Here is a 19,736-nt window from a genome sequence, read left to right as displayed (position 1 = left end):
CATCATGGTACTGTCATAAATCCTGACACTCAGTATAACCAAAGCTTTTCCTGTTGACTCGGAAGTTTTCTGCAAACTGAAGAGCTGCCTCGCCCTCCAGCAGGGACTTTGACTCTTTTTGTACACATAAAAGATGGCAGACATTTTTACTGCGATGGCAGATTAAATATGAAAGCCAGGGTTCCAACTAATGAATATTTTAGTCATTGATTTCTCTAGTGATTAGATAAAAATGCATATTTTTATTTTACCCACTTGAGCCTTATTAAATAGTAAATACATTGCAAATAAACCTATTCCTTCTTGAAAAATATGACCTAAAATGCAATAATAAAGCATTATTTAGTTTATACTTGATAATTTGGAGCAAAAGATGAATCTGCAGCTAAAAATATTCCAACATGTCAAAAGTTTGATTTAATATCAGTGCAGTTTAAGGCCAATCTGGTTAATTTAACTGATTAATAATCAGAGAGAAAACGGTTAAGTAAAGCTAAAACTGCCATTTGAGTTTTGTCAGATTTTTCTTAAATGCAAAATGTTATTTTTGCACGTTTTTGGCTTAATTACTGCCGTTTCAGTAAATTGAGTCTATATAGTCAACTGATAACTAAATTTACTTCAATAATCAATTTGTTTCAACCTTTTACAATTTTAGAAATACATAAATACGAATACATTAACAGAATTTGCTTATTTGTAGCTAAAAAAAAAACCCTGAAAAGCTGTTACTGCTTAATTTATCCATAATCTAGTAAATGCTGAAACTTGAGCCCCAAGTTTTTTTTCCATCTAAATGCAAAATTTATATTTTTGACTTCCCCGTTTTCAGCCTCTTCTTTTGAATCCGTCTACTCCAGTTAAATTTGATTGATTCCTGACTAATCTGCTTCAGAAAACATTTGACATCGTGACGTCAGGAACCACAGGAAGCCCGTTAAAGGATAAAATAGTTTATTTTATAGTTTCATAGTAAAGGTAGGCCTCAACTTGCAAGACAATTGTTGGCAGTATGTACAACATACTTGTAATTTCCATGGAATGGAATCAAAGACCTACCACACTAATTATATCCTCCTAAGTGGAAATAAAATGGAAACAATATACATACATACACACACGTCTCCTAGAGATATTAATTTTCCTTGGGAGGGGGGAAAGGGATGAAGTGTAGGGGTCAGGGGTCAGCAACATTTTTACTGTGTGAAGCACAACACGTCGACAGGGACTCACCTGGCCTCCGTTTACCTGGACATTCAATACCTAGTTCAAACCCGTTAACACTACGTGCGACAAATTGGTCTTTTCTCCATGAATCGTGTGGTTACCACAAAATAAAAAAATGCATTACATGGTTTTGAAGACATCCAATCTGAATATATAAATGATGCCTAACGTATCCAGCCACCTAAAGTCATTCACTACTTCAAGCTAAAAGGACAAAATACGATACAAAGTTTAGGAATATTCTCCTTCAAAACATCGATTTCAACAAAAGGACTTGGGATTTTCGTTTTTTTAATATATATATATATATAATTTTGTGTTAAATGTGAGGCAGAGAACATCTGCACTTCAGTGGGCCTGAGGCGGCCGTTTGCTCAAAGCAGTTTCACATTCTTGAGTGGAGGTGGGGGGATAAAAACTAGAAATGTTTTTACATTTTTAAAAAAGGTGGATTTTCTTTCCCAGGACAACAGATCGAGGTGTGTGTAAAAACTTAAACAGTTTATTTTGTCATTAAGCATAAAAATAAACAAAATACAACAAAGCAGTGTTTGGAAGAGGACACCTGGTTCCCCCTCCCGCCCCAAAAATGAAGAGTAGAGCCGGGGAGCGATGGAGGGGTGGGGTACAAAACGCTTTAAGTCTTTGAGTTGCCAAGCTGCCTTTTTTTGAGTTTTGGATTGTTGTTGCTAAGAAACAGGTCAGGGTGGGCACCGACGACGGAGGGGAAAAACTAAGACAAACGGGGACGAGGGGAAGCTGGGGAAACCTGAAGCTCTCTAGACGGACCGAAGCGAGCCGTCGTCCTCAGTCCGGCTCGCTCCCTCTTCTCCGCTGGAAGGACAAACGGCGGTGGTGGGACATTTCAGGGGACACTCGTCTCCAGCGCGAGAGAGAACGACGAGGGGGGCTCGTCTCGCCCGTCCTGGCGCCCCCGTCCTTCGCCAGTTTTCAGCTTATTGACTCTCTAGCTGGCCTCCATTCGCAGCTTCTTCCTGGTGGGCGGCTCCTCCGCCTCCGACTCGGAGCTGGAGTCGGAGCCGCCGTCGAACGCCGACACGGCGCTGCCTTTGGGGTTGGTGTACAGGCTGCTGTCAGGTGACGAGTAGCTGGTCTGGATCTGCGTGGAGCCTTTCACTTTCTCCAGAGCACGGACTGAAAAAACAAAAGACATGAGCGGCTGAGAACACCAGGCAGAGAAAATAAAAAACAAAGACGACTGAGGAATTCAGAAGACATGGTAAATAAATGTGAGACTGAGCAGCTGTGGAGTTTAAGTTGAGGTTACGAATGGTTCGGTAGAATCGGTTTGCTTGAGGACCAAAGTTGCAACATTTGTTACAATTTCACAAACGATCCAAGTCCTTTGGAAAAGCCTGTTCCCCTCCTCACCTGTGGGGGCGCTGCAACAAGAATCACTGATGGAATCAACATGAAAACCTTTGAAGAAGACACTGAGCGCACATCTTTATGAAAATTGCAGAAAAAAAATCATCAGATTTTAGCAGTTGTCTAAAAACCAAGAGCCATTTCTTCTGCTAGCACTCGACTTGTGTTTGTTTTGGCTGAATTTACCCACAATGCTCTGCTCTATAGTCTGCAACCTACCGTGCCAGAGTTCACTTCAACCAAGCAGAGATCCCTGGAGTTAAGGTGGACCAGAGTTTGCTTACGAATTCACACTAAACGTATCAAAACCAGCAAACTCTGGTGAAAAGCAACAAGGAAACTGAAGCGCAGAGCATTCTGGGTAAATGTAACCAAAACAGTGTTTACTGCTAGCAGGGGAAATGCTTCATTGTCTTCTGCCAAAACAAGAGAAATCCTACAACCGCTAAAATGTGACGCCACTTAATTTTTGTTTACATTTCATGAATAAAGAAGTTGCGCTCGTGTCTTCTTCAGAGGTTTTTGTGTCGTTTCCTTCAGTGCAGCGCCACCACAGGCAAAAAGGGGAACAGATTTTTCAAAGGGTTTGGTTCGTTTTACAGCGCAGTGAGAAAACAAACCGCACCGGCTGAAAATGTAATAAATTGTGGTTTCCCTCTTTGTATTATAAGCCTGGCGGGCCACCAGGCTTTACTTGTGCCCCCACCAGGCTAAGCATTACTTTTTTCTTTTTGATGTTTGCATTTTTTTTTAAAGACTTTATCGTTGATGTTCAGGCATTAATCTTCCAATCTTTCAATAGCAAATAATTATCAAGTGATATTTTCAAATGTCTTGCCAACTTTAAACATTTTTTAACTCAAAAACACGACGGGCCGCTGGACGAATGACTGCCCTGACACCAACCACCAGGCTCAGCAGGTTTTCTGGGGGAACCTTGCAAATGTTGCAATTTTTGTCCCCAAACAAACCGAGTCTACCGGACTTTAAGGTGTGAAAACACCTCAAGGACCTCAATCCTTGAGGAGCAACCTTTAGCTCAAATAACCAGGTCAACTGGACCCCGACTGCAGGCTGATGAGATCATTCTCCCATGTGATCCAGGTACGTTGGACCGTCTTCAAGTTGCAAGTCACTGGCTCTTTAGAGTACAAGTTTGAAGCTTAGATGAGGGCACATTCATGTGCTAAAACGGCCCAGTCAAAGTCTGCGCCCAGTTTTATCAAATGGATTTAGGGCCAGCTAAAGCTTTCTAACATGTCTACATTTTTAGTTTCTAAAAACTGAGATTTTTCCTTCCGCTGGATCAAGTTCAGCAGGTTTTTCTCTCAGTTGGAACTCTGCAGCTGCTCAGTTTGGACACCAACGCGTCCGGAGGGTCCGGCCTCCGGCAGCGGTTACCTTGCTGCTCCAGCAGAGCGTTCTGCCTCTTCAGGTCGTCGATGTCCTGCTGGTGCGTGTGGTTTTTTCGCCTCATGTACTGGATGTACTCTGTGGCTTTGTCTAGGATTTGAGCTCGAGACGCCTGTTTGGTAGACTGCTGTTAGTGACACATGCAGAAAGTGAAGCAATGACACATCACAGAGAAGTCATCACATTTTCACAGAGCCTCCCTGCTTCTGTCAAACAAACTAAAAACGGGAATCTGGGGCGACGCTTTGCTTTCTGAGCTGCTCACATTTCAGTCTGACTGAACGGTTCGCGGTGCCGGTTCTGAGCGCGCTCAGTGGCCGTCTGTCACGTCACTGAATTATTCCCCTGACATCTAAACACACTTATGCAATCTTTAATTCATTGGCAAGTATGAACCATAGATGAACATTATTTATTCAGAAAATAAATTCACTCAAAAAAACTAAAATATGACATTTTTATTGCTACATAATATTTTAAGAAAATTATCCTTAGCAAATGTGCAAAATGCATTTTAATTACCAGCAGCTCAATCACAGGATGACATTTTTACTCCATAAAAACACAGAAAAGGCATTTATATTATTATTTTAATTTGATCAGTGTGTAAGAAGTTAAATAATCCATCACTGTCACTCTTTAAATTTTAAAAGAAAACAACCAATTCAATTAGGAAAAAAAAAAATGTTTTCACAAGTAATAAAAAGTGTAAATAAATTTACAAAAGCTCATAATTTTAACTTACCTTCATCTACAGCTTAGATTGACTGGAAAGGCCTGGATTAGACTGCAGAGGTGGGAGGATAATCTCCTAATCTTGCCCTTTCCAAAAGCTTTTTCTATCACTTCTGTTAATTTAATTAAAAATGTGAGATTTCTCTCTGTTAGGTATGGCAGAGGGTCTGTGATGCTGCGGGCCTGTGCGGTGCATTTCTTCATCGTTTCTTTGAGACAACACCGTATCAGAAATAAAAATCTATTAGTAGAGGTGTTTAGTTTTTTAATATGGGGTTTGTAATTTATTAAAATGACCAAAGTGAGATTGCGCAACTGCAATAACATATTAGTTTTAGATGTTTTTACCAGGGAGGTAAAAAAGCAGAACAACTTCTTCTTCTCTAGATAATTCAATTAGCAACAACAGAAAGTAAAACTCCCAGATTAAGGCTTCAGAATGACTAATCCTAATCTTTATTAGTAAACACGAAGTCCAAGCTAATGCAAATGTTTGATACCTTATACCTAAACATACTGAAATATTGCTACAAATTACCTTCTATAGTTTATTTCTGACAATGCGGCTTTATGTGTGAAGCACTTTTTAAGTTGCTTCACATAAAATACAAGCAGCAAAAATATACCAAATAAATTAAATACAGTGAGAAACTATGAAGGAAAAGTTAATTCAGAGAAAAAGTGATTAAATGCAATTTAAAACTTCAAACTAGTCCAGATAAATAGCAGCTTGTCAAACAAGATGGCGGCTCTGAGCTATGGAAACCAAAGGAGAGCATTAGTGAGAAAAAAAATTTGGATTTTAATAACTAAAACTGATTTGTGTAACATTTCTACAGCTGACGCAGCTCTGCCTCAGATCCCTGAATGGGCTTTTCGTGGTGCGATGACAAACTCTGCGCCCGATGTGTCCAAATCTTCTCAATGACACTGATGTGAAAACAGGAAGTGAGCAGCGAAATGTTCTCGTAATAACTTCCTGACGCTGGTCCAAGTATTTAAACTGCCTCACTGCTGCCAATCTACACTCTCCCACCATCTGCTCCTTTCCCAGCCATTGCAGCCGTTCCCCTGGTGCACATTGAATTTAAAGGGAAAAAAAAGCAAAAGCACAGGATGAAACTGTTCTCCTTTATGAGGGTCTGAACGTCACCAACCTTTTCTCCCTGCAGGGCGGGCACAGAGTCCCGCAGGCTGTGAAAGCTGTCTTTGATGTGGTCCCTACGTTTGCGCTCCAGTGCATTGTGGTGTGCCCGTTTGTCTGCCTGCAATGAGAAGTCACAGGGCCTTCAGCCTGGCAGCAGTGCAGCGTGGGTAGGAGGACGGCGGGTGTCCAGCTGGCCGTCCCCGCTCACACCTACACAAGCTGCTCTGCTGCACAGCGTCGCTTCACATTCACTCTGTGTGCCACAGAAAGGCAGGATCACTCGTTTAAATAGGAATTGCTGAGAAATAATTGATGGAATCGTCGATCAGACCGATGAACAGAAAGGCGCAAATACCTAAAAATAGGAAGAAATGTTCTTGAAGATGCAGAGCACAAAATCAAAATTAATACAATTTATAAAATGTATGGTGGATTAAAACAGAAATGTCCAAAAGTTAAAGGAGCGATGTTATGTGTTTTCCAGGATGCATGATATTATCGTATCGGCCAATATTAGCTGCAAAATTTAACAGACGTCAAATTAACTCACCGATATGAAAGACGTTTGTTTTATACAACAAACCAGAGACAATGACGCCTGCAGGACATCAACTTTTCACCGAGTGTTGTCGTTGTCTTAGAGAGCAGATGTCATAAATAAATTTGACATTAAACTTAATCCATTTTCAGCTTCCATTTTAGCATTTGCATTTTGTAGCAGGCTAACTTTACAAAAATAATGCAGCATTTTAATCCACAGAAAAGAAAGTCATACAGTCTCAGTAAGTAATCAATCAAGTAACTATGTTACCTTAAGTTGTTATAAAAATGCTTTTATTAAATATGACTTAAAAGAAATTTGACGCCTTGAAATTGGGTCTCTGTCTCTTTAAGAACTCCTGCTCTTCCTGAAACTCCATCACAACATGGCTTTATTTTCAAAAAGACGCCTGTCTTGTGTATGAACATTACAGACAATATTCACCTTTTTCCACGACTGAAAACTCCTTTTGCTAATCTAAAAAATGTTCTATCAAACACAATCCAATTTTTGTTTTAATCTAAGGGGCAACATGACACATTTTCACAACATGGCTCCTCTGCTAACCCTTTAGCAACATTTTTACCAACATTTCACTGAGAAGTAGCTGCTATAACGAGCTCAGCAGGTGAGCAGCTGCACCAGGTGTTCGCTAATTGCTGCTGGCTAGTCTGAAGGAGCCGAGCGGGAAGTCAGGAGGAAGGCAGAAGCTTAGGAACCGAACCTCTGAGGAGGAGCTGCGCCTCGAAGGCGGAGCTACGTCCACCCAGCTGAATGAATGGTTGCCATGGAGATGTAAAGATTTCTCAGAATCAAGGCAACACTCCAGGTATGTTTTTGTTGAGGCCATAACAGCATAACATGATGTAAAGAGTCGATTTTACATAACACTGCCAGAAGAAAGTGGAAAAGAAAAAAACAAAAACGAGCCACAAAAACTACATTTGAGGACTAAACCGGGACGTTAAGACCCGGGCATTTCGTTTATTTTAAATATTTGGTGTGGACTGGATCTGGATTTTCCTCAACAATCCGACTAGTTTCCTTCCCTGAATTTGCTTCCGTCTGTAGATGCAATTTCACAAAAAAGGCTTTTAAATATACAAGTCGCTGTACCACAAACTGCAGAGTGCTATCTGAACTCAGTGTGATCAAAAACAAAATGGCTTATAGTTATGAAATGGAAGGAAAATTATGAAAATCATTTTAATTTTCTTTGTACATGAAATCTAAATGTTTTGAGATTGAGATTTATTCTCAGTCTTCTTTGCAAAGTTGCTCTAACTCAGTGAGTTGGGATGGGAAGCATCTCGGAACATTATCTTTTAAGAGTTGCTACAGATTTCCAATTGGATTTAGGTCTGGACTTTGATTAGACCACTCCAAAACATGAATAAGCATCGATTTAAACCATTTCAGTCATTCTGCTCAAAGTCTTTTCCTCACTTGAAATGCATCCCCACAGCATGACGCTTCCTCTTCTGTGTTTCTATGGTTTTTCTCATAAAGGATTTAACAAACTGAGAAACTTAAAGGCTCAGATATTGCTTCATGTCCCAATTATGCGCAACAATGTGCAGGTTTGAAAATAAAAACCCATTAAAAACAAATTCTGCTTGTAAAGTAATGAAAAAATATGAAAAAGTAAAGCAAAGCAGTTGATTTATGCACCAGAAAATGTTTTTCAGTAAATGTTTTCTGCACAGAACCTCAGAAATATGCTGCAAGCTTAATTACCAATGTTCAGGTGTTGGCCTACACAGAACCTAAGCGTGTTCATTGTTTACCCCTCGTTAGGGAACCATTTTGAATCTGTCCTGCAAAAACCGGGAAGGGGACAAAAAAACGAGCAAAAATACAAACTGCAGAGATTTAAAGTGCAGCGTTCAGAAATTCATTTTTGCCGTTTTTTTGCAACGTTCTGAAGCTAACGAGTCGTTATTCTTTAAAAACTTTAACGTAGAATCAAATTGTGATCGGTTGCAATTTGGGGACAAAAATGCAAGAACACTAGAGATGTGCCAATCAGGTTTTTTCCTGCCGATACCAATACCGGCAGGAAAAAACCGATACCGATCACATAATTATTTTAATTTTTTTTAAATCATAAACACTACCGGTTACATTATGTGGAAAAAGGAACCATGAATTCACCTTAATGTAGACAAAAACCTGTTTTTAATAACTTTTTCCAAGAAGAAAACTAAACAAAACAGGCATGGTGCAAATTGTACTGCTATGGGTAATACTATCTTTAACAGACTAATAACATATGAAGGCTCTAAAGAGGCTAAATAATGCTAAGAGCCAAAATAAAACCTTGCCAAAAAAATTCAAGTATAAAACTTAACATTCAATGGCAAATACAGGTTCCATTACAATAAACAATCCAGAGTTACTGAATGAAAACTTCCTGTTAGCATGGCGGCTAGCTGATTACTGCTAGTTCTGAGTGGCTGTTTCTGACTGAGCAGAGTAATTATGCAGAGCAGGGAGGAGATCGATTATTTTTTCAGAGATTATCTGTCTCATGTTAGGACAGCGAAAGTTTTAATACGTATGTAAAATGTATTTTTTTAGGTTAGATGCTGCAGCTTTAAGCAGAGGTTCGGTGTGAGAGTCACTACCAGGTGGAGCAAAAGCGGCGCTTCGTCTGTGAAATATCACTACCTGTAGCGTAGCAGCGGTTCAACAGCGAGAGCAGAACCAGCGTCTTACATCGCAGCTCGAAGACTTAAATAATTTTGCGGGTTGTTTGTTTAGCTTTCTGACCGTCATGCTAATCCGGGTGAGTGTTTGCAGCTGTGCGCTGCTTTACCTGCTATCTGATCCTCCACATGTCTTTTTTACTGCAGTGAGCCTCGATGTAGCCAAACTCCGTCAAGAATAGCATTGTTTTTATGTCGTATTAGATTCGTTGTGTTGATGCATTTTGACATGCTTCAATTTTCTGCCGCAACACGCAAACTTCCCCATTCACTCAGTGCGTTATAGTTCCACATCGCTTAGGATTTGTTGCTGCGCGTTTGCACAGAGTGAAGGAAAGAGGAGACCAGTTGCACAGGCAGGCTGCGAAATGAGATGCAGGTGATCGGTATCGGCAACAAGAGCCAATGATCGCCGATCACCGATCATGCACTTTCACAAAAATTGGCCGATTATGATCGGTGACCGATCTATTCAACAGCATTATATTGTTTTTGAAACATGCTTTTTAAACTGAAAATCATCGTCTTTAAATCATGATAGTGCACTTCATATTTTGCAGTAATAAATATAAAAAAGCTAAAAAAATGCATATTTTCTGGAATACATACATAATTCCTATAACTTATCTCCGATAAACCAAAAATATCGACCCAGATTTTATGCTCATCTGACTAAAAGGATTTTTTAATAACTCATCGAATGATAAAAAAACAAAACCATAAGCCTTCTGAGGCTTACCAAGCAACGATTCAAAGAGCCGACCCTCTAAGCTTTAGTTGTCCATTTGAAGGAATAAATACTTCTTTGCCACACGACCTGGTCACCGTCCTGTCACTCCATCACCGTGACTCCGGCCTGCAGGCGCTCATCAGACCCTCATCCTGCAGCGGGTCCAAACCCAGGTCACATCAACAGCTGTCACTCAGACCTGCTACCAAATACGCCATGAATACCAAACCAGAGAGGAAGAAAAGCAACAACATCTCACTGAAAAACTCAATTTAAAAGGATGTTTGGAGATTTTATCGTTCATGGCTCCCGTTTCAGAACATAAAGGCCCAAAATGTGCCAATTCTCTGTTCATGCATCATTTAATTGAGCCATTCTGGTTGGATTTTGCCAAACCTCTTGTACAATCATTAAACACCAGCTTGAAACTGACATAAAAACACAGATTTGCATCAAAATTGCCCTGTACGAGGCTCACTGTTACATAACCAGAGCCAAGCTGGAGATCAGCTCACTTCTCTGTTTTTAGGCCAAACCATCAAATCCTCCAATCAAACGTGCTTCTGGACAAATCCATGCTCTCAGGCCACAGACATTAAGCCCAACACTGAAACCAGAGGCGGGACGAGCCAGACTGAGCGCCTCAACAAAACACAATATATATTACCAAGTATTTCTGGTCTAGTTTCTACCTTAGTACACTCAAAATAAGACAAAACTAACTTAACAAGTAACTTTGCAGCAAGGCATGAGCTTGTTTAAATCAATTACTCCTTAAAAATCAATGAAGAGTGTAAGCTATAAGTGAAGTAACAGTGGAGCAAGACATTTAGGGGGGAAAAAATTCTAATATTGTTGTATTTGTCTTGTTTATTTAAAAATAAAAACATAATTAGCCTTGTGAGGGTGGCAAGTAAAGCCTGGTGACCCGCCAGGCTTATAATACACTGAGGGAAACCCTGGAAGTTCGCCCTCTCAAAAACCAATAAACTTTCATTTTGCCCAGTGGAACTGGAAGACATTTTAAATACCCAAAAATAAAACAGGAAACCAAAAACAATAAATAAAAACAGAAATAAAAAACACTTTCAGCTGAAGCCATAAATAAAATGGATTACGATGTGTTTTGCAAATAGAATGTGTTTCAAAAAATATCAGAATGAAAATTATCATGCTCTTTGCAACAGACTTACTTATAACTAGCACTTTTCCATCAATATGAAGGAATTACTGACTTAAACTAGCTCCAACATCTTGCTGAAAAGTTAGTTTTCTCTTATTCCAAGTGCACCAAGATATTTGCATTAGAAACTAGACCAAAAATACTCTGTAAAATTTGGTGTTTTTGCTGTGCAGAGCTGATGTGGAGTCAACGTTGCACTTTGTCACGAGATTTCTGCAGCCGATTTAAAGACGAGGTAACAGACATGTGACTCATGCTGTCAAGGATCACAATGACAAACCAAAGTAACCACAAATGAGACATAAAGCAGGCTGAAACAAGTTCAAGTTTCAGGGGCAACACGGGAAGGATGCCGCCAAAACGTTTGAGTCGCTCAAAAGATCCACAAGATTCCAGGATTTGAAACACGCTGCCCAATAATGAGCCTTAATGTCGCTCGACTGAAACTAAAACTGCAGCAAAAACCAGAAATATTCCACCGGCTCCAACCACATCCCAGCGTCTCGTGACTGGATTGGTCTGCGCTGCCACAGCATCAGCTAAACTCCACGTGCCTCCTAGCATCCACTCCCTGCATCAACCCTGCCATAAACAAACACATGACTAACCTCTGAAGGTATGTGCATTTACAAGTCTGGCAGTGACGGTTTCAGCACAAACAGAAAGAAAAGTGTGGAGAGGACAGACAGCAGGTCGTCGGCTCCCACCGCCACGACACAAGCCAAAAAGCTAATTTTCCGCACATCTGGAGACGAGGAAAACATTTGCTAAATCTGCGAGAGTGATCTCAGAGCGAGGCGGCTGATGTTTCTTTAAACGGTGACTGAGATCTGGGAATGTGGCCTGTTCTGAAGCAGCAGGTTGGCCTTCGGGCTAACAACTCACATCAGCCTGCTAGATTCAGATTAGAAGACAAAATATGTCCAAGTTTCTGTCCAGAACCTCATTTTATTGATACAAACTACAACAGTGAGCATTATTTAAGACAACCCTGACATTAAATCGCACATTTATAGAGCGCACGCCTAAACAGATGTGTTTAATATTAAAAATGACGAATAAAGGCTCTCAAAACTCCAGCTCTTTTCACTTTACACACCCATGTTCATCAGATTTTCTTTTTTTATTCAGTTAATTAAAACGACCTAGTTCTGGAGGCTCACTGATGCTGAGTCTGCTTTTATAAATATACACGAGTTTTGTGCCTTCTCAGCTTTAAAAGAGACAATCCGAGTCAGAAAACTTCATGAAATTACGGACGTTTTTTGACGGGACACAGCAATTATTAACTCATCGCATAAAAGGAGCATTTTTCCGGACACGCCAGCTCCGCTGCTCCTCCATTCTTTACATACTTTGATGGTGAAGCTTTACAAAAGAGGGTTGGGTGTCCAGCCCAGTCGCCTTGGCTTTACCATTTGCGTATGGAAACCTGGGCTCCTCCTTACTGCAGTGCTTCCTTTATCCAAGGAATGAAACAGAAGAACAAAACTAGCATAACGTGACACGTTCCCAACATGAACCCATGACAATTACTGCTTATGTTATATTTAAATTACCGATTGATTCATGCAGATACAGAGTAAAATTCAAACGCAACACGTTTCTCTTTTCACTCTAGTTTCAGTTTCAAATTCAAACTCAGATTATAGACGAGATTCCAACCGCACCAATGAATATTACATTATTTTAGCTGCGTGAATAAAGCAGCTTTTACATTTAAAATAAATTCAATCTGGTAAAGTTGTATCCCTCTGACATTGTCCAACTTTGTCGATTTGGTCATTTCTTGTAAAGAAAACAAAACCAAACAAACTGATATGCTATTGTAAAGAGCACTGGTTTGAAAAGCGTTGCTTACGGGTGCAAACAGGAAGTAGGAAGAGAAAACGTCAATGCCCAGGGGGGTAACTGACCCGGAGCAGTTGGCGCTCATGACAGGACACGCCTTTGATCAATTTGGGAAACACCGGTTCTTGTTATCATACCAAAAACCATAAGTAAAAGCTCCTTTTGGTCAAAAAGTGTGTCACAAAGAGTCCAAAATAATACCTTATCTGATCATAAAGCGTCTTGCTGCTTGCATTTTTGTAGAAACTTAAGTAGCATTTAGCTGTTTTTTTTTTTTTTTTTGTAAAGTAGCTCAAGCTCACAATGATTATACTGAGAAAATGTAATTACTGCCAAAACTTTTTAAATTGGATAACAGTTTGGGCCGTTCAAAGACAAGAACATGCTGTGAGCTAAACCACAAAACTTCAGCTGTGGTCCTGCTGGAAGGTGAAATTCAAGTCTTCAACAACCTCCAGGTTTTCTTATACAAGCATAACCACTGACTTGTTCCATTGTCCTGCTTGAAAAACAAACAAACAAACAAAAAGTCCCCACAGCATAATGCCGCCACCAACATGTTTCCCCATAGTCATGGTTATTTGAAATAGTGCGGGATGTAAAGTTTTCCAAAACACAGACCACAAATTTGTCAGTTACGGTAGGACGGCCAGGTGCCATTTTAGCAAATACAAATCTGAAAAGTGTGGCAAGCGTTAATCGTTACAGCAACTCCCTGATTGTTCCTGGTGAGGGAAAAGCTTAATGCTTTAAGGGTGAAAATGAGAATGATTAATACCATTTCTAACGCATAAACAAAACAAAAAAACATTTTAAATTCAGACGCCAAAAGAAAAAAAAAGGGACGCGTTTTCGTGCAGCAACCAAGTTCTGCACTGGCTGCGTCTCTTCCCGGTTTGAGATGCAGCTATACGTCATTCATTTAGCCGCCTGTAGGGAGAAGATGGCTCTAATCTCTGGCTGCAATACAGGAAAAAACATCCCGCCGCAGTCCGAGATGCAGGCGCGGCTTCACCACACCAATAACAAAACAACAACACAAAAAAAAAGCCTCTCGTCTCTCCGACTCCTCTGCATCCTCATCCTAAACCGACTGTTTACCGAAATGATGGCCTGCGTGAAATGCTAGAAAGCCCTGATCATAAGCGGAATCCCCGTGGTGTGAAGTCAAGCGCCGATAGGAGGAGGGGGAGGAGGAAGGCTGCTGCCGCCGAGAACAGACAGCTTTGTGTTTACCGGAAAAAATAACAAACCTGCAACAAAACCAGTCTTTGTAGCGAGATAAACCTTAGGTCTAAATATAGACGTCGTGAACGAGTGGACTCCGTATGGGGAACACCCTGCAACGCACAGTGCGAGCCAAAAATCGCCTCAGTAGTAGAAACGCATCATTAATTCAATTCTCGATGTATCCAACCACGAATGTGATTGTTGAAACATTTGCCTAATTAAGCAATACTCCTTAACGCTACAACGTCACGGCCTTGTTCTTAGGGCAACATTAAATACCAAAACAAGACAAATTTGATGAATAAAAATAACTGAACAGTGAAAACATTTTCTCGACAGTGGACAAATCCCCCCACAGCTTTACGCACCACACAGTGATATCTCGGTGATTCTTCCTGCAAAGAAACAGAACAAAAAGTACAATTGTAGCCATAACTGTTCGGCAATTCTGAACTCTTACGCTGAAGTAGCTAAAAAGTAACACAATTCAGCATATTAGCAACAAGGCAGGCTAAGGGGTTTTGTGAATTAACCAGAATCCTGATTAAAAAATAACTCAGAAAAGAGCAGCTCGTCAGCTAGCTGGGCAGCTAGTTGAATGCTAAATCGCCAGCTAGCTGCGCATAACGTCCCTAAAAAAGGGAAAAATTGGGTATACTCACGTCACTATCGACTTCGATGTCATCGTTATCACTCATTCTTCGCTGAAATAGTCTGGTTTTAAAGGGACGGGTAGCTACAAAAACAGCATGGATCAGTTGAGCACCGAGCGGCGCAGCTAGCAGCAGCAGCTCACCTTCTGTTTGGACAGAACCGTCTCCACGTGATTACACTACACACGCACGACTGTTGCTGCGCAACACGCATGCGCAGTATTTATGTGGGTGTTGTAGTCGGACGCCGTAGTCTTTTACAAGTAATCAAAAACATACGGACTCTCCAAGTATTTAAACGAACAAATGTTACAGTAATACAATCTCACAATGATTAGCGTTATAATAATTAACATAAATACCTCAAAATGTTTAATCAAAAACGCAACTTTTCTCTTTTAAACTACAATGCCCTAAAATCCGAACGTCTGCCTGTGACGTCACATCATTTGCTTTGTCGTGTTGCTCCATGGGAGTGGTAGTCTGAGTCATATTTGTATGTCAAAGGAGCTGAAAAGGGCCATGGCTGAGACACGTGGATTTCAAGAATAGACTACAGCATGAGAATATTACCAAGGCAATGATCTGAGTTTATTTAGACTCTCTGGCTGCAAAGTAAATAAATAAAAATGGGAAAAAAATGCACATTAAATTTGATCATAATATTGTGCCTCTTTTATTTTTATTTTCCTTTTATGTTTTAAAATGGTAGCTATTGGAGTTGCAAAAATCAACAAAAATATCTTCAATAAGAATTAGATTTAAAAATAAATGGGGAAAAAATTTTTAAGATTCATATATTTTTATAATAATTGCTTTTTATACTGACTTCCATCCATCCATAATCAAACTTTTTCATATAAATTGCATAGCTGTAATACAATGGATTTCAGGTGACAGATCATCACAAATGAGCCTATAAGTAGGAAGCAAAAGAAGTTTTTACAAATATAAATCTCAAGATAATGCTAATTCTGCAAATCTCCCTGAAAAATCATCCTCACGGTGAAACGTGGTGGCGGCAGCATCATGCTGCGCTGAAGCTTTTCTTCAGCAGGAATGGGGAAGCCAGTCAGGGTTGATGTTAGGATGAATGGACCTCAACATTCATGTCTTAATTTCCCTTTGGAATCAATACATTTTGAATTTCCACAAAGAAAAACACGAGTTGTATAAGGAATGTTCTTTTTTTTATTAATAGGTTGCAAACTATGTGATTTTTTTAAATGCCGTTTTCTATGAAAATAAATAAGTTGTTCTTATTTAAACACATTTTCCATTCTACATACTATGAAAACAAGCTATTTTTGCTGTAGCACGACATGGTAGTTCTGGGTCTGGATGGAGCTCCTGACCTTATCTATGAAGCTTAGCCACTTAGCCCCAAACTCCTTTCATCGTGACCTCTGTCTTGACCTTTTGGACTGGAGAAGGCCCAGTGTTACTGCAGATGAGGCTCCTGCTCCTTTGTCCATATGAAAAAGTTGCTTTTATTCCAGTCTTCTGTCAGTTGTATGTCAGAGTGTCAGAGAGAAGCTACATTAATGTTTGTTTAATTGACAATATAATATTACCAGGACCTCTTAAAATTAGGAGAAAAAATTTGTTTTAATGATAAAAAATAGATAGATTGATTCCTGCTTTGAAAATCCTGCTGCAGATAATAATTTGATGTGATAGAAGATTACATATTTCTATCAATTATTAAGTATTATCTATAAAACTTAATATAATCTCACAAGATACTCAGCAGATCTAATTTTACCTTTTTGATATTTTTGTGTTAGGGTTCTCATAAACTTTTTTCTCCTAATATTACGACTATATTCTGGTAACATTATGACTTTAATCTCATAATAAAAAAAGAACAAACGTAGCCTAACCCTATGAATAAATTGTAAAACACACTTGTCGAACAAGATGGCGGTCCTCGGCGTGCTGACATCACTCTGACGACGGACAGACAAGGAAATCAATCGGCAAAAAAGATAAATACATATCTGATTTTCCAAAAATTAAATCTTCAAAAAGAAAAAATGTGATTAATTGATCAAATCAATTCATCGCCCAGCCCTAATTTGAGCGCATCACGCTGGCTAAATGTGTAATATGTTTGCCAGATTTCAAATAATCTGCTTTCATGCTTCCTTTTTCACCAAACTACACTGTAGATAAGAAGCTTACAGTGTGGATTATGTGGCTCAGAAAAAGCTGGAAACATCTTTTCTCTTTTCCACCAGCGGGCCAAGAGGCCACAGCAGCTTCAGGAGACACCATGCTGTCCACTCCTCCTCCTGCACATCTGCACTGACCTCCATCTTATCATCTCTCTGCGGATCATCCCGCCAAATCGCTCGCTTGCGCCTAAATCGCCGCTGGAGTGAATTAAACTGAAGGCAGCGCCGTTGAAACGCAAGAAGAGGTTTACCAAGAAATATTGCATGCGACAGCGTGGCCTAAAACATGAAACCGTAATAAGGCCAGGCTTTAATAATGCATCTGATGCAGAGAAGCCTCTTCGTCTTCAAGAAGAAACAACAACTGTAAAGCACAGTTAACGTCCTTATTCCCAAAGTCATGAATAATGGTGCAGAAAAATGTGTTAATTAAAAATGGAGATATTTCTTCATTCTTGCCACACAGTCAGTGGATTCCCCTCTGGCCTGAGCTCAGTAATGAACAGTTTCAGCTCTATTTCAGATTATAGTGTTCAGTCTGATGGGAGATCACTGATTACAGAACTGAGAGAGGAAGAAAAATTGTAAAAAAAAAAAAAAAGTATACATTTTAAGTCTGACTGGCATCAAAAATGCCCAGTCTCCCCTGTAGTTTTTAATATAGAAAAACACAACAGAGAAAATGAGAAAATATAAATGTTCAGGCACTTTTTTTGCTCTTTTAAGTGTGTGACTTAAAAGAGATGTAAAATAGCAGGACAATCAATCAGCAAGTCTCAAGCGCTCTACTGGATGCATTTTAAGTGTATTTGTCAAAGGAACAAGTTGTGCCATAAAGACTAAAGTATTTTAACAATCACCAAACAAGGAAACAATTAAATATTTTTAAAACACATGAGTAAAATATACCATAAAAGCAACATTTCAAAGTTAAATAATGATGTTTTATCAAACTGTTGCTATGACGGTGGGCCTTTTTTTCTCAGTTGTGGTGATATTATTGGGTTTTAAAAATATATATATATAGTCTTATTTTTGGAACGTGTGCTTTTCCTGTAGCATTTTGAAAGAAAATGATTAATAAATTTCATCCTCTGATGTGTTCATATTCATAAATCTCCCTTTTTTCTAAATCCAACAGTCTGTTCTCTTACTGTCATGGAGAAAAAACTAATTCTAATAATATAATTCAGTTTATTTACCAGTTAAAAAGAAAAAAAAATGCTGGTTTGCAACACACATCCTCTCAGCAAGGTCCAATTCATAACAAATTTTACTAAATCTATTTGATCCAAATTCAGTTCTCACTGATCCAGTTGGGAACCTAAAAGGGAATCAAATCGCTTTGATTAACTTATAATCAACAACTATAAAGCCACAAACACGGATAGTTTGCTGCGCTGAAGCGTACGTGTGCGTTTTAACACAACGCAAAATTGCGAAAGAAATCAACGGTTGATTCTGTGAGGCAACTGTCCCTCTTATCAACCTAAGAAGGATTATGAGGCAATTTCAGAAAATGGTTTGAAGGCCATTATTCTGCAGCAACAATGAATATTCACGAGTGGTTTAGGACAGCTGATAATCTTCTCAGGAAATCGATGTTCCAGTAAATTCCACCCAACGTGAAAAAACCCCCCAAAATACAGGAGCTTCATGTTGAACTCTGCAGGCTTCAGTCGGTGTGTTAAATGTTAAGGTTCATTAAAAATACGGAACGAGTTTGGCTTGTTTACAGAGGCTTCCAACATAAAGCTTCTCTTCTAAAACCAAAACTGTGGTGCGACAAACCTCATTTTAACCAACCACAAGAGTTCTCCAACTCTTGTTGGACATTTGAGACCAAAATGATCCAAAATGGCTGCTTAGCTGTCATGCATATCAGCATGAACACCTCATATCTGCTGTTCAGAGGGCTGATGATTTGAGCTTGCTTTGCAATAACAGCAACTATCTGTATTCTAGCTAAAGTTTGTCTGAAACCAAGTCGTGCAAGAAGCATCGATGTGAAACAAACTGAGTCATATGGAAAGCAGATACTGCAAGTTCATGCAACTAAATGTGGTTTTACGACCTGCTGACTCATGATAAGCTGTAGCTAGTTTGTTCATGTAATTTTTCCTTTTTGTCTACTTAATTGTTTGCAGAGGCGGTCCCAACCTGTTTGGCGCCCTGGGTGAACCACCTTATGGCGCCACTGGTGTGATGGTCATTTGTGTGTCATCCAGTTTACATGTCTTTGTTTTGCAAAAGCTTTTCCCTGAGCTCCAATTCCTATACTTCAGACTCAAACAACTAGACTAAAACATGAGTGTTTTAAAATGTCCCATTCCAGTTTCTTCAAATAAACTTATTCATAACATCCAAATATGTATCTTCTCAACAACAGACATTTAATATCAGTCAAACATTGAATATTTAAGACATTAGACAACTACATAGTGTAAATTTGCAGACTCAAACTGTACTCATCTTTAATAATTTACCAACTAGTAATGTTTAAAGAGTTCAGCATGTAAATCTTGGTTTTACTTTCACTCTAGGCATAAACAAAAATAACCTCCCCGCCTGAATAACCTTCAACAAGTGAACACGCTTTGCAAATTACCTCTCCTTAACACTTATTTCTTTGCAATTGACTAAAACAAATAACAAAGCTTCACAAAAGTATGCAAGTGTGGAGGAAACCAAGATGACCTGGTGTCATGCCTTCAAGACAGTACACAGGGAAAATTGACCTACTTCTACTGGT

General features: G+C 39.4%; 1 protein-coding gene across 4 annotated transcripts; it reads right to left on the bottom strand.

Moving 5' to 3' along the window:
* Window positions 1-937: 937 nt before the first annotated feature.
* max (myc associated factor X) lies at window positions 938-15,002 on the bottom strand. Of its 4 annotated transcripts, none has more exons than XM_008397391.3 (5): window positions 14,817-15,002; window positions 14,523-14,549; window positions 5,922-6,029; window positions 4,018-4,141; window positions 938-2,382 (listed from the first exon to the last, which is right to left on the bottom strand). In XM_008397391.3, the coding sequence occupies exons 1-5, from the start codon at window positions 14,850-14,852 to the stop codon at window positions 2,195-2,197; spliced, it is 483 nt and encodes a 160-aa protein (XP_008395613.1). In that variant the 5' UTR covers window positions 14,853-15,002; the 3' UTR covers window positions 938-2,194. The 4 variants fall into 4 exon arrangements, with proteins under 4 accessions (XP_008395613.1, XP_008395616.1, XP_008395615.1 ...); XM_008397394.3 differs by having other exon boundaries at window positions 4,018-4,156; window positions 14,817-15,001; XM_008397393.3 differs by lacking the exon at window positions 14,523-14,549 and having other exon boundaries at window positions 14,817-15,000.
* Window positions 15,003-19,736: the final 4,734 nt, after the last annotated feature.

Source organism: Poecilia reticulata, chromosome 21, assembly GCF_904066995.2.
Source record: "Poecilia reticulata chromosome 21, P_reticulata-male-v2, whole genome shotgun sequence".
In the NCBI taxonomy this organism is placed as follows: Eukaryota; Metazoa; Chordata; class Actinopteri; order Cyprinodontiformes; family Poeciliidae; genus Poecilia; species Poecilia reticulata.
The sequence above is the reverse complement of the archived record's forward strand: the minus strand, read 5'-3'. Positions and strand labels throughout refer to the sequence as shown.

Excerpts from the sequence above, each read along its gene's own strand:
- max (XM_008397394.3), bottom strand. The coding sequence starts at position 14,852 with ATGAGTGATAACGATGACATCGAAGTCGATAGTGAC. Across the intron at positions 14,550-14,816 it reads ACATCGAAGTCGATAGTGAC|GAAGAATCACCGAGATATCA; the intron begins GTGAGTATACCC and ends GTTTCTTTGCAG. Across the intron at positions 4,157-5,921 it reads CCGCCCTGCAGGGAGAAAAG|CAGTCTACCAAACAGGCGTC; the intron begins GTTGGTGACGTT and ends TGTCACTAACAG.